General features: G+C 40.1%; 1 protein-coding gene across 11 annotated transcripts in view; it reads left to right on the top strand.

Moving 5' to 3' along the window:
• The window catches only part of DMD (dystrophin), a 2,122,179-nt gene that overhangs the window by 1,950,990 nt on the left and 155,710 nt on the right, over window positions 1–15,479 (top strand). Inside the window, exon 1 of one of the 11 annotated variants that reach the window (XM_019710545.3) lies at window positions 14,080–14,237. The exons of 9 other annotated variants lie outside the window; for them this stretch is intronic. In XM_019710545.3, coding sequence (XP_019566104.1) covers window positions 14,218–14,237 — 20 coding nt within the window. In that variant the 5' untranslated portion in view covers window positions 14,080–14,217. Of the gene's footprint in view, window positions 1–14,079; window positions 14,238–15,479 lie in introns of those variants that run through there. One more of the 11 variants, XM_019710547.3, reaches the window with a different exon arrangement.

Genomic DNA, 15,479 nt, shown 5'->3' with positions numbered 1-15,479 from the left:
TCAAAAATAGAAGATATGGGGTCACCATTACATCATCAGAATAGCCGAGGGTCTATAGGCCATATTATGTAAGAAAAAAATAGAAGGAAATCCAAGTGTTTAGATTTCACCTAGAGAGACGTGGTATTAAGGAGAATATAATAGGGAGTCTCGAATATTTATAAAGTTAGAAAAGATGTATTTTCTTGCATGTTGGTTATTGATGGTTTGTTTTTCCTTGTTTTGTTTTGTTTTTTGTTTTGTTTTGCCCTGAGAACAGATTCAGCTACATATGTGGAAGTTACAAGAAAGCAAATTTTAACTAAATATTAAAGAAAATTTTATAACTGAGCTACCAAAAACCAGAATCTACCACCTAGAAAAGCAGTAAACTCCCTGTACAGTAGATAGTCAAGGTTGAGTTAACTGTCTTCACCCCTAAAGGCAATCTCTATTGGATGAGAGAATGTAATTCATTAACCTTTAAGACTACTTCTGAATCTTATGTTTTGATATTTTCAAAATTAATCAGAAGGGACTGACAGCATGACCTAAATCTGTCCTATATTTAGATAAACATCCTGGTGTAATGCACCTCATTTTCTGCCCAATTATATATACATTTTTGAATGTTAAATTTGATTTTAGAGCAAATGCTTTCTTAAAGAGCTTTAAAAATCGACTTTATTAAAGAATAATTTATATACAATAAACTGCATTCATCTGAAGTATACAATTCACTGAATTTAGGCAGATGTGTACCCATGAAACCATTGCTATAATTAAAGTACAAAACATTCTCATCCCCCCAAAAGCCTCCTTGTGCTTCTTTGAAGGCCATTCTTCCCTTTACCCCTGGCCCCCAGGCAACCTACTGATCTGTGTTCTGTCACTATAGATTAGCTTGCATTTTCTAGAACTTTATATAAATGGAATTATACAGTATTTTTGTGTGTCTGGTTTTTTACACACCGCATAATGTTTTTGAATATCAGCATTTTGAAAATCAGTAGTTTGTTCCTTTTTAATTGTGAAGAACTTTCTTTTTTAATTACATTTATTGGGGTGATGGCAATAGTTAGTAAAATCACATAGGTTTCAAGTGTACAATTCCATAATACATAGTTTATACATCACATTGTGCGCTCACCGCATTTTGTTTATCCATTTACCCGTTGGTAGATATTTGTATTTTTTCCAGTTTGGGGATATTAGGAATAAAGTTGCTAAAAAATGTATACTTAGTCTTCTACCTATGCTTAGAAATCTTAATTTTGAGAAGCACACTACAAAAATAACTTCACAGGTTATATCTGTATTTGTGTATTATATTCATTTCAGATGTTGTCTTAGTTAACAAGCAGCTAAATGACAAGCAACAAGGATAAATTGAGTAGGTGTCAACTGAGTTCTGTGAGAAAGCCCTAGTTTCTAACATTCTTTCTCGGGAGTAGATGTGTATCAGCTATCTTTTGCTATATAACAAACACAGCTGTACTGCTTAACAGGGGGGTCGGCAAACATTTCTATAAAGGACCAGATAGTAAATAATTTTGGCTTTGTTGGCCATATATAGTCTCCGTTGCATATTCTTTGTTTTTTTACAATTCTTTAAAAATATGAAAATCATACTCAGTGGGAGGCTCTACGGAAACAGGCCAGAGGCCAGACTTGGCCTATAAGCTCTAGTTTGTAGATCCCCTCACACAAAAACTGCTTAGCTCACTATTTGATGAATGGACTGGACTATTTTTGTTGTCTGGACCAGCTACTGTGTTTCCCCAAAAATAAGACCTAGCCGGACCATCAGCTCTAATGCGTCTTTTGGAGCAAAAATTAACATAAGACCCGGTATTATACTATACTATACTATACTATACTATACTATACTATACTATACTATACTATACTATACTATACTATATTATAAGACCTGGTCTTATATTATAATAAAATAAGACCGGATCTTATATTAATTTTTGCTCCAAAAGATGCATCAGAGCTGATGGTCTGGCTAGGTCTTGTTTTGGGGAAACACAGTGCTATTCTTTGTTGGGCCGGCCCATGCATCTGTGCTCACCTAGCAGCTGGATGAGCTATCATGGCCTGACTCACCAGTCTGATGGTTGGCAGGCAGTCATTTAGGAACAGATGTAATTAGGTTGTGTGTCTTGTCATCCAACAGGCTAGCCCAGGCTCCTTCACATGGAGATTTGTCAAGTTTCTGCTTGTCACGTTTGGTTGTCTATTGGCCAAACCAAGTCATGTCATAGGGTCATCCCAGATACAAGAGGTGGGGAAAAACTTCACTCTCTGATGGGAGGAGATACAAAGTCACATGGCAAAAGCTAGATACCAGGGAGGAGGCCAGATTTGTGGCCATTTTGCAGTGTATCTCAAGGTAGTGGAGAAAAGTTATCGGCAGGGACATTTGTGGAAGGAGAGGACTTTGAATTTAGGGGTAGGTAAAATGAGATGTACTATGATAGATAATTCTTGCTTTGTGAGTAATCATTGCCAGACTAGGCAGTTGGTTTGCAGCTTCACAGACAACGGTTGAAATACCATATCCATAGTCTGGTGATTTTAAAATATAAAAAATGCTGATGAGAATTATTGTTAATTAACCCTTATTACTACTGGGAATTTAATAAATGCTACTGTGATTAAATACTGAAGAAAGAAAAATTGTGACTTCCTTTCTAGTTACTCTCCTAGCTGGGCACATTTGAAAAGAATTTTATTCTTAAAGCTGTTGTTATTTTTACTCTTAATATGCTTAATCGCCCCATAGCCATATGCTGCCTAAAATGTTCCTACAGTCAAATGAGAATCTCTTTTTTTCTTTTATATAAGCATAATCACTATTAGTCTTCATATAAATTAGTCTTCAGACAAATTTCACCAAACACTTAACAGGATGAATGTATAGGTATTAAATAGAATGGGGACCCATCCAGCCCTAAAATGTCACCATTCTAACAGGCGCACATTCACCAATTTCGTGGCTTAGACCTGGGCATGCTAGCAAGGGTTTCAAAGGAGGTCCCACTGCAGGGTGAGAGCAGAAGGATTACTTCTTAGTTTATGTTTTGAAGTGTGTTGCTCATACAGGCAGCATGCAGTTGTATATAGTAGTGGAAGCTGCTTGTTACTCCCTTTGACAATACTTTTAGCAGCAATGTTTTTCCGTCTGCAGCATGACAATATCACCATGCCATTGGGAATACAAAGAAAAGGCTGAGTGATTCTGAGCATACTCTTAAACAGCCACCCAAACAAACAGCTGGCAGAGAAGACACTCCCTAAAACTTGAAACATGTTCTCAGCCCCTGCAGCGCCTCCTGTGGCTAGAACTTCAGAGTTGATGAATGGCTCCCTAACTTGTTCCCCCTCCTGAATCTTTCAATCCCCCTCCTGTCCCTTGTAATGCTGCAGCCCTTACAAGGGAATAAAACAGCAAACTAGCTGTCCCCAGTATACTTCCATATCTTAGTCTGAAGAAGTTATATTTATGCATCATTGTCCAATAAGCATGCAGTCCATCCATTTCTCTATGCAGTAGCGGTCTCTAGCTTTCATCTTTTTTGACCAATCCACAGGAAAAATTGTATTTTATATATCCTCCCAGTGCAAATGCACACAGACATGAATGTGTATCTATAAATATTTCTCTCTATATCTACATTTGTATAATGGAGAGTTTCACAAAAGGTGACTTACCTTACTATGTAATTCATTCTCGTATTTTCTATTCTTTTCCATTTCATTAAAAACAATATTAGTGAAGATCTCCTATATAGATTTCATGACCTACGAATGGTTCACGACTTGCAGTCTGGGAAAACACTCTAGCATGTTTTAGGCCTACCTCAGGCCTGGCGGTCAGAAAGTTGTCTTCTTAGACCACTCAGCCTTCTTACCCATGAGGCTTCAACTCAGGCACCTCATGCCCTTAGCTTACGTTGAGGGCCACTCTACAGACAACTACTGAAGGGAGTTTGCTGAAGATTGACATCATGCAGTGTCTCCCATCTGAAAAACCCATGCAATAGCTATATATATATATATATATATATATATATATATATATATATATATATATATATATATATGTAAATGTGTATTGTTTTCATCTCATTTTAGCAGGACTAAATCCCTTTGCTCCGTGGTTTCTTACCACGGTCTTTGTCTCAGTAGCTCTGTGCTAAGGTGAACAGGGACTGAATCGCCCATGCATAGTATAAGGATTGAGGACCATTGTAAAGCTTTAGTCATAGTGTTTCATCTATTTTAAATATCCTGTTTCTTAACTCTACACGCTGCATACTTATCTTTCCCAGCTCAGGACACTTCACCACCACTCCCCAAATCGAGTGGAACAGACTTGTGCTGCTACTGCATCCTTTACCTAACTTCCCCTCAGTACCTCTAAAAAACTTTGTATTGAAATATGTTAGACATACGGAAAAAAAGGTTTAATCTTAAGTATAAAGTACAACGAATTTCCATAATGTGAACACACCCATGTAACCAGCATTCAGATCAAGAAACAGAATATCACTGGCCGCCAGAAGACCCCCGTGCCCCTTCCAATCCTTAGCCACCCTCCAAGGGTAACTACTGCCGTGTTTCCCCGAAAATAAGACCTAACTGGAAAATAAGCCCTAGCATGATTTTTCAGGATGACATCCCCTGAACATAAGCCCTAATGCGTCTTTTGGAGCAAGAATTAATATAAGACCCGGTCTTATTTTTGGGGAAACACAGTATGTTGACTTTGAACACCATAAATTAATCTAGCCTGGTTTTGTGCTTTATATAAATGGAATCATACCGCATGTGCTCTCTTGTGTCTGGCTCTTTTAAACTCGGATTCATCCATACTATTGTATGAAATTGTTCATTCTCTTTGCTGTATAATATTCCATTGTGTGAATATGTTATAATTGATTATATGTTCTGTTGTATACATTTGGTACAAAGAATGATGTTATAAACATTATAAAAGGTGTCATTTGTTGCATATACATATGCATCCCTTTTGGAAATATATCAAGGAATGGAATTTCAGGGTCATAGGATATACGTATGTTCAGCTCTTGTCGATTCTGCCAGGTTTCCAATGTGTTGCACCCATTTACATTCCTACCAGCAAAGCACGAGAGTTCTAGTTGCTCCTATCCTTCCCAACACTGCATTGTTTGTCTTTCTTACCGTGGTGAGTATGCATAGCTAAATTTTAATAAGTGTATCCAGCACTAGGGTCTTCAAATCTGTATGTTAATGTTTCTTCCCTTCTTAATATTTTATTCTATTTATATTTCCTTAATCCTGGATTTTATCTATTACTTTTTGAAATTTATACAGTCTCATAAGTTGCCCTAAAACCTTTATGGAACAATGTGAGGTATAAATAGATACGTAGGATGTACACAAATATGAATCCTCAGCTAATGGTGCCATTATCAAAAATTCTAGAGTCTTCTCTTGCCTTGAGCGCTCACAATCAATTGGTTGAAAAGTAGTGTTGATTCTTTCCTATAACCTGTCTTGAATTCGACTTTTCCACCAATTCTCAGTGCTACTTTCTTAGTTCAGGCCTTCATCCTCTCTTAACTGGGCTGTTATAATAGTCTACTTGGCATACATTCCCATACTGATACATTCCCCTTTTTTTCAGGCTTATTTCTTCCCACACCAAATTTAATTCTATTTAAAAAAAAATACTCAAAATACAGATGATGCCAATTTTTCCTCCTCTATTCATATGAGACTAGGCTTTCAATTCCTTTCTGGCTCCTAAGGGATGAGAGTAAGTCAAGCTGTGAGGACCTAAATTCCCACACTAGAGTCTTGATATTAACTCAAGAATGTGATTTGATATTCTAATGGGGACAGTAGTATTTTCTGCATATTAGCCTTCCTGAGATGCAAAACCCAATTTTGGCCCAATACTTTTATGAATTCCAAACAAGCATAATCTGATTGTATAACACAGCAGTATGTTAACGTTAAAAATCTGTGCCTTAGTAAATTATTAATATGAGAGATTAGCTCAATTTAAGAAACTGATTCAGCTCTTCATACACTAACAATAACATGCATGAAACTTGGTGTTTTAAGCCTGCTTAGCTTTTAATTGAAATGTATGTTGCCAAATCCCAAGAGATCAAGCTAACTACATTTCCTTTTATGCTTATTTTTTTATTTCTCTATTTCTGTACTTATCATCTGTTTGATAGTATATTTAGGTATATATGAGTACATCTCCTCGCCCACCCCCACTAGACTGTAAGCCCCTTAAGGTGAAGGCCATATTTGGGTCCCCCTAATAAGGGAGCCTGATTATGGTGTTGAAATTTTATACTGGTGTATTTCCTTGTCCATCCTCCAAATGCTTCCCAGTTTTCACTAACAGTAAAGAAAAATAAAGAGTCTGATAAGCAAAGACATATGTAAGTGTTCCATAAATACACCTAAATTGCAGTCATTTGAAGAAATGCATATAGAGAAATTTTAACACAGAAACTTTGTCTAGATTCAACACATGAAAAATATTCTTGGAAATTTGTGGATTAATCAAAATTCCTTGCATTTATATTTTCCTTTCATCTTTTTCTTTAAAAAAAAAAGCCTTGACCAAATAAACCAGAGCTAGAGTACAAGATTCAGCCTTTGGTCAATCATTAATTGGGTAAATAGTTTTTTCCTCCATTTCCCCTTTTATGGATTTCTGTCTTTGTGGAGGATTCCTACCACATCCTGGCTATTCAAGGGTGGCCACCAAGAGAACTCCATGGGGTGTAGGGGATCTCGCTCTCCCACTGTCCCCCACAAAAGGAGGATTCGCTTGTTCTGTCACAACACTGGGATCCTGCTCTCTGACAATATGAATGTGAATGCACCTTTAAACATGTGTGAAGAGTATTGATATTTTAACCTCAGCCCCAAAGAATGATAGCCAATGGTATGAATTTTACTCTAATCTCAAGCTTGTGGTTAGTGATTTAACTTGCAAAAGCCCCAAACAAACTTATTTTACCCACTTGCTCTCTTCTTAAGTGTAAAAAACAAAAGGAGGAAAGGTTCCTTTTGCAAATTGCTGAAGAAGAAAGACTGAAATCCCTGGACCTCTCGTTTCCGCTCAGACAACAGTCTGAAAATGAAAAGTTAAAGTGACTATGCTGAATTTATTTTGTGCTATATTCCTAACTGTATTCCTGTACACATTGGGTTTTCTTTTTAAGGAATTATACCTGCACGACAGGCTACTTTGCATTAGCATAACATTCCCAGCCTCCAAATCGCTTTCATAGTCATTATGTCATTTGAACCACACGATGGCCTTGTGCAGTATTATCCGAATTTTACAGATGAGTCAACAGAGCTCCAGAGGGGTTAAGTGACCGGCCTCTAGGGGTTAAGTGACTAGCTCTAAGGGGCAGAATTGGTCTGGAGCTCTGCCTTGCTGCCTTAATGCCTCTACTGGAATATACAGCTACGCTTGCTGAATATTAAGATGCTTTTGATTCTGGTAGATACTCATCTCCAAAGGGAAGGGGGAAAAAAACCCTGGTGTCTTCATTCAGTAGCATTTGAATATTAATTTTCCTTATCTGTTTCAACTTAGGATGACTTCCTTGTTCATGTAATTGACTGGTAATTCCTTTGTTTACTTTTTTCCAAATCTCAAGAACTAAGTCATAAGTATTAAAAATGGTTACATTAGCATTTAACGTTTTTTTGGAAATTCGAGTATTTCAGAAAGGGGTAATTTAGGCAGGCATGTATGTAGAATTTTGCATTTTAATTAAAAGGCCTCAAAATGAAATGAACCTCTGACAGTAATAGGTGACTATTTCTAAAAGCTGTGCTACTATTTGATATATGTTCAGTATTTTCTTGTGGATAATAAGTCCTATGACTTGTTTCAAGAAAAGTGACAGGACTGAAACAATTAAAAAAGACAAAGCTGCTCTTTTTTAATCATACGCTCATACATAAAACTGGGGTGTGAAATATTTCCAGAGAAGCAATTGACAACCTATAAGTAAATGACTCTAAGAACTGAAGCTGTCTTACTTTTTTTTTTTTTTTGAATGTTCAAACCAAACCTCCATCCTTGTCCAATGAAGAATTTGCTTTGACAAATATTTACATAGCATGAAATATATACGTTGTGCACTTTCTAAGGCCAAAGCGTAGTGTTTAAAATGAAATTTAATATTTTCTCTCACCTCAAATACACCAAAATAAGAACATAACTTAAAAATAATTCCCTCTTGTAGAACACTATCCATTAATCATTCTTTAGATAATATTGGCTTTCTGAGTTTTCAGGTAGAAAGAAAAACTGTAATTTCTAGATTGATCAGAATATGTGAGCGTATTTATGGATTTGAAGAAAACAATAAAATCTGGCACAATAGAATTTTTTGTAACCCCCAGTATGAAGTCAAGAAGGACACATTTTTTCGACATCCTCCCATTTTCCTGTGACAATTCTTCAAGTGGTAAATGGCTTGATTGGGTAGATCCAAGGGTTAATTTATTTGTGATCTGAGAGGAGACTGACTTCCCTTATTTTTTTTAAACTGTGGTGTGTGGGAAGAAGGTAGAAAAAGGCCTCAGAATGAATTCACTAATTGGGGTTTTCACCTGCTGTGAGTCTAATCGAATACAAAGCCTTATTTGTAACTGAAGAGGAAGGGAGATTATGCGGAGTGTCAGAATTTCTGCCTAGTTTTGAAATTCCTGTTATTTGGCACTATCGTTTGGGAAAGGCAGACAAATAGTTACAGTTTTGAGCTGTTGTTAAGGTAGACCAGGAATGCTGTTGTCAAATCTGCTTGAACCACCTTAACCAGTTATCCATTTTTAGCAAGAGGTGGTTGTGGGGGAACTCTATAGCTGGCAGGCTAATAGGTACTTGGAATTCTTTCCCGTGAAGCAACCACAGGCCTGTAAGGTTAATGAAGTGTGGCTTTATTTTAGTGAAGATGCTAAACTTCACATCTTTTTAGATGTTCGGTTTGATATAGGTGGCTCTGGGAAGTTTGAAAAACCTTATTAAAAGCAAACTACATTACAGTAAGGCTGAATTTGGCCTTATCTGGAACCTGTGTGGTTTAGATGGCAGCTGGCTCACAGAGTTTTCCTCGGCCTGGCTTACTCTGCTACCCTGCAGGGGAAAGGCCTGGAAAAATAGGCTTTTGTGTGGCTGTGAAGTGCTCTGGGTCTGAATGTAGAGGCCTCTTCATTTACTAGTTAATGAGAACTGACTGGATATTCTTATATCCAGAAGATGCTGGTTTCAGATTGATCTAAAGGGATTGTTATACATATTTTAATTAGTGCACCATGGTATTTGCCCTAACTAGCAATGACTCACCATCATTGTAAGCATTTGTTAGATGTCTGATTCACTGTTCGTGGCTAATACTTGTATGCAAAGAGAAATGTGGCATCCTTATGTGTTTACTGGATACCCAAATGTTGAAAATTTACTCTAAAATATGTATTATGATTAATCGAAGCAATGCCTATATTCCAAATGGATTTTTATAAAATGATGCTGGTTATTCTCAAAATTGGTTAGGGAACAAAATGCAGTTTAGAAAGAGACTCTTGGAGCTAGAGAGAAGCTGCCCTTGTGGGTGATGAGGTCCCTCAGGACCACCCCCCAGCAAGCACCCAGTGCAAACCATTCCGTCTTTTGCCTTTCCCTTTCTGCTCCTCATTTTGACACTGGTGAAAATCAGGCTAACATTGCAACCACAAGCAACCTGAAAAGGAAAAAAATGTATTTGTGGAAGATAGGAGCAGCCTGGCCTCTGCCCTTGGCCCTTCATACCCGCCACTAGGTGGGCTCATCCAAACTTGTGACGCTACAACACTGACATTTCAAATCCATAGCTCCATTTCAGACGTCTTCCTTCTGAGCTCCCACTGCCTCCTGGATCCCTTCAATTTTACATCACACTGCCACCTCAAACTCATCATCTTTCCCTGACCCTCTTCTGCCGAAACTTACCCCCTCCTCCTGAAATTCCTAGCTTGGTGAATATTACTCATCCAATCTTGGGAGTCACCCTAGAACAGTGATCCTCAACCTTGGCTGCATATTAGAATCACTTAGGGAGCCTTAAAAATCCCAATGCCCCCCCCAAAAAAAAATCCCAATGCCCAAGGCTAATTAAATCACAGTCTCAGAATGGTGAGAACCAGGCATCTGAACTTTTTAGCACTCCCCAGTAATTCCCCGCTAATTCCAGTGGTGGCCAAGCTTGAGGAACGTTGCCCTTGGTCTTCCCTCTCTTCCATTCATACACCCAATCAGTCCAGGCTCCTATAGTTTTTACCTTATTTGATTATTTCCCCACTCTGTCCGCCACTACCATCGTTCGGCTCCTCATCATACCGCAGTCACCTTGTATCTGGTCTCCTAATTCCAAACTCTTCCGACCCAGCTCCACATCGTTGCCCGAGTGAATTTTAAAAAGGACACATCTTACAGAGCCACACTCCTGCTTCCATTTCTTCTTTTAAAAGCTCCCCCCTCCTACATTCCTTTGGTGATGCAGGTCAAACTCTGGATCATCATACTAGGTCCTTCTCAATTTTCCCACCTCTCTAATCTCCATCTTGACATTCTCTCCCAAAGACCAAGCAGAGCATTGAAGCTCTTGGAAGGAAGCTGTTTGTGGCCTTGTTAGCTACACTCCTGCTGTTATCACCATTCATAATTGTTAACTTGCCTTTATCCCCAACAGCCAGAAGTTCCTTTTGGGCCTACAGAAGAGGTTTCTAGAAAGATCTGTCCAGTGAATGAGCATAGCCTCCTTCTCAGCTCCAACAGGTGTAGTTACCTTTCTCATTCATCACTGGTCACTCTCAGCAACCAGTCTAGTGCCTCCAGGGGTAGCTTTGACTGGGTGGGTCCTTGTTCCATCAGGGTCCTAGGAGAAACAGATGGGACATTCAAAAGTGGTACTGGAAGAGAGTGTAATGAAAAGGCTATTTACAAAAATCTGGGCAGGATTGGGGAAAGAACAAGGGCAAGGGGAGGGAATGGTTTACAGAAGCTGGAGAATGCTGTTGGTATACAAATGACTGCCCAACAAGACTGGTGGCTGTGGGCAAAGGAACTCAGCCACAGCCAGGCTCAAAGCCAACAGGAAGGAGCTTGGAGAATAAATACCCAAACAGCTCTCTCCTCCTACTCTTTCGTCTCCTGCTATAGGCCTTTCATCATTGCCTCCCATTGGCTGAAAGCAAAGGGAAGCCAAAAGGCAAGAGAGCCTGATTAATACTTCTACAGAGGTGCAACCTCCTGGGGCACAGAGGAAGTGGAGAAGGGAAGAGAAGAGTGCTGGAGGGAGACTAGGAGAATGTCCAGCAGAGTCCCTTAAGTCAGAGAGGTCTTTATTGTTTTTCAGTACCTACAATGTTTAAGTGGTTCAAAGACTGGAGTTTGGGATAGACAAAAATGTATGGGGTCACCTTCCTAGAACTTATCCCATCTCATTCCTTCCTTACCCCTATTTCTAACAAATTCACTATCCTTTCCTCTTTGCCAGCAGTGACATTGCTTAGGAGCACACAAGAAAAATAGAGGTCTTCCCCCACAATAGGAGAAGCCACATCTCTCCATGGCAGCCTGGCAGAGTGGCTAAGAGTATGGGTCTTGCAGCCAGAGTATCTAGTTCCAATCATTGCACTGCCACTTTCTAGCTGTGGTACTGGGCACAAGTAGCTCAGGGTAGGTTCTGGAGGCAGGATTTCAACTTCAGATTTTTATGGTGGCAGAGCCCTCAGACTCTTTTCATGCCTGTGGTTCACATCAAAACAGTAATAATAATATAAGAAGAAGGGCTACTATACATAAGCAATTAGTGTGCATCATACATGGCATCACTATATAATTTATATACGAAGTGAAGATATATAAATTATGTTCTCTTCTTAATGCCTTTCCCTAATAAGCAAAATGCATAATTTAACTGAAATTGATAATAAAACAGTCATTGTGACATCCATGTCATTTCTTAATATTACTTTCAGCATTTAATTTCTAAAATAACATCAAGATTTGGGAACAAGTCTTCAAGTGCCTATAACGCTAGTCTAAAAAAGAACTTAAAGATGTATTTTTGAGGATTGCCATCTGTCAAATTTAAGAAAAAGTCTGAATAGTGATTTCTTATTTTCCATTCTTTTTCTTCTAAATAAATTGTTCCCAGTAGTTTTCTAGTTGGACCCTGAGAATATAGACAAGCATTTATATTTTAGAGAAACATATCAGAACTCCTGAATTTTGAGCAGGTAATTTAAAAGTGTAAGACAAACAAAAACACAAGACAGGAAGAGAACACAAGAGGACTCACCACACAGGTGTTGCAAACCTTTACTTGATTGATTTGTAATATTTACAAATGCCTATGCTGTGAACTTCATATCTTTGCATTGAAATAAACATAAACAGTATTTCAGTGATTTGCCCCATTGGCACAGAGATTACGAGACTACGTCACTGATCAGTTGCAAAGGCCACTACTTCCTCCTCACAGAACAGGAATCCTCCCCTAGTCAGAGAGAGGCAGACCTAGAACTTACACGAAGACCAAGGGACAACCTGACCCAAAGCAAATCCTAGTGTGTCCCCCTCAGACTGGAATAGCAGCTGCCTCTGCAACTCAATGGCTCAAAATTGCTAAAAGACAGCACTAATAAGTCTCAGTCTATCAGGCAAAATGTCAGACGTGCCATATTTGCTTTAAAATAGCGACACCAATCATACCTACATGCACATGTCCTTAGTGATAACATTTACATTTTTATTTGGTTTGTCAGGGTAGTGAAGAAACTTGGTACACTCCGTTTCCCTTTTGTTCATATACTTTATTATTTGTCTCGTGTGCCATGCTGTAACAGACCGTAAAGGGAGAGTGATGTCTATAGTCCTTTTAGCTCGAACATTCTACCGGGAAAAAATGTTGAGCAAAAAAAAAAAAAAGAAAGGATGTTTAAAAAGAAAAAGGGGAGCATGTTTTAAACTCTAAACTGAGGTGGAATGAATCAATCAGAAGAGTGAAAAGGAAATGATTGAAAGAAGATAAAAAGAGAAGCAGGCCAACAAAATTAATGGACAAAGAGTCCATGAAACCACTAAGGGAGTTTATCATAAGATACTCTTTGGACTCTAATTGAAGATATGTGAAGGTTGCAAAAAATTATTGTGCTAATGAAGGCTTTCTTCTTTTCAGAATATTTCCAAGCTTGAAATAATTTTGCATAGTTAACCTGCATTATCATATTGCAAACTCTAAGATTATAAGTATTTGAACAGTCTAGGCCCTGTAACTTTTCCAATACAGTGTTCCATTGGAAATGGTTTCCTTTTAGATTTTTCTAAAAGAATACTGAAAGACCAAACCGTGCCACACCACTGGTGGTGGTGTTTTATTTTGAGTCTATTCCAGTGGTTCTCAAACTTCAGCGTGCTCAGTTTCTGATTCAGTAGGTCTGGGCTGGGGCCCTGGAATTTTCGTTTCTAAGAAGTTCCCATGCAATGCTGATACTGCTGGCCAGGACTACACTTTGAGAACCACTGCTGTAACACAAATACACGTACAAATGCGTCCTAAGAAGCCTGTTTAGTCCCTGAGTGTAACCTGAATTTCACGTCCTTACGGCCTCACCATTTTAATCTTCAATCGAGAGGGGTAGAATTATGCTTGTGATTTTTCTGTTTCATTCTCTAAAAAGAAAACTCTGAGCCCACACACTTAATGATCTGCGATGAGGTCATTTGCACCTAGGTAATTTATTTAGGCAACAAGTAGTCTTGCTAGAGGTTTTAAGGGGGTGCCAGCAGGGCAGTGTTTGGTTTTCAGGTTCCTGGGACTACCTTAAATCCCCTCCTCCGTCTTTATTTCTTTCTTTTTCTTTTCTTTTGCATTTCCGTTTGGAAAGCCCCGACTGCGGGGTCTCGGGGAGTCCGGGTTCCCAGGTCGCTAGGTAGGGGCGGAGCCCGGCCCGGCCCCGCCCCGTCTGTCCGCAGCGCCCCCTCCCCGCCCGCCCCGCCGCCCGCCCGCCAGCCAGCCCGCGCCGGCACCTCCGCAGTGCTTTCAGCTGCGAGCCTGGGCGGCGGCGGCGCTCGACTTTCGGGAGCCGGGCGGCACTGGAAGCTCACTCCTCCGCTCGCCCTCTCCCGACCGCGGAGCCCTTGCAGCCATGAGGGAACAGCTCAAAGGGTAAGTGCATCGCGGCCCCCTCTGATCGCCGCAATCCGTGCACTTGTGGCACGAGCTGGGGGCAAGGCGAGGCGGCCAAAACTTGGATAGGCGCGGCAGCTGGACCCCGGGCTCCGGGCGGCGGGCGTCGAGGAACCTCCTCCGCGGGTCCCCGGCGGCGCCGTTGCAGGTGCGCCCCCGGGGCTTTCCCCCGCGCCGGGCTCGCGGGGAGCCCCCTTCCGCTTTGGATCGGGCTCGGAGAGAAAAAGCTGATTTCTCACCCTACCCAGAGGGGACAGCGCGGTCCCCACGCGGGGATTGGGGCTGCTGGAGCTTTTTGCTCCTTTTCGGGCTGTCTGTGTGGTCGTCAGCCAGACAGGCTGTTCCAAAATCGTCGCTCGACCTCGCAGAAGGAAGGGGCGCGCGCGGCTCTACCTTCCATTGCACTGCAAGTGCCAAAAGGTCAACTTTCTGCCTGATTTCTTCCGAGGATTTCAACTGACATTTCCCTCACTTCATTTTCAACTGTGTTCGTGTCATGCCCCAAGACCAGTAGAAATCAGGAAAGAGAAAAAGCAATTTAAAGGCTAGAAGTCGAGGATTTGCCACAGAAGATCGAGGGTGTTTTTTGTTTTTTTGTTTGATTTTTTCCTTTTTTGCCCTCTGGGGTTGAGTGTGGAGTCTTTTCTGAGTGTCCTTCTCTCCCATTTCTCCAGGTGCCTGTGCTCGTCTTTAAGCAAAGTTTGTCATTCCCGATCCGATCATGACAATGAAATGGACAGGACACTTTGTTTATCTCAGTTAAATTTGAAGTTAAATTTGAAGCTTAAGTCGAGGGGGTTTAGTTGCTTGAGGGAGGCATATTAATTATAAAATACTTTAACATGAAAAAAAAAAAAGCAAACATCTGACTGTAAGTGGTGAACCAAAGTCTTTACGTGAAATCTACATTCTTCCTTGGCTAACAAGCTCTTCCTGGTCTCTCTGCTTCTTTATCCTTGTAACCCCTCATCACCCTTTCTCTTTTGGCTAGATTTTTTTTTTAATTTCCTTGTGCCAAATCCCCTCTTTGGAGGATACGGTTACTCTTAGAGAAGCTGGAAGAGCAAATGAAACATCGCGGTTATATGAAAGGTCTCTGACCCTTTATCACCGTGGAATTGGTTTCAGTCATCATTGTTTGATCTTGGATTGGACACGACCCTGAAGTGAAATTGCTTTAGCCAAAGTTGAGGGTGGGTGGGAATTAAGCCCTGAAAAGCA

The sequence above is a fragment of the Rhinolophus sinicus genome, chromosome 18 (assembly GCF_057876585.1).
Source record: "Rhinolophus sinicus isolate RSI-liver-muscle chromosome 18, RSI-T2T, whole genome shotgun sequence".
NCBI classification, from domain to species: domain Eukaryota; kingdom Metazoa; phylum Chordata; class Mammalia; order Chiroptera; family Rhinolophidae; genus Rhinolophus; species Rhinolophus sinicus.
Note: the sequence above shows the minus strand (reverse complement) of the source record. Positions and strands in the feature narration are given on the sequence as shown.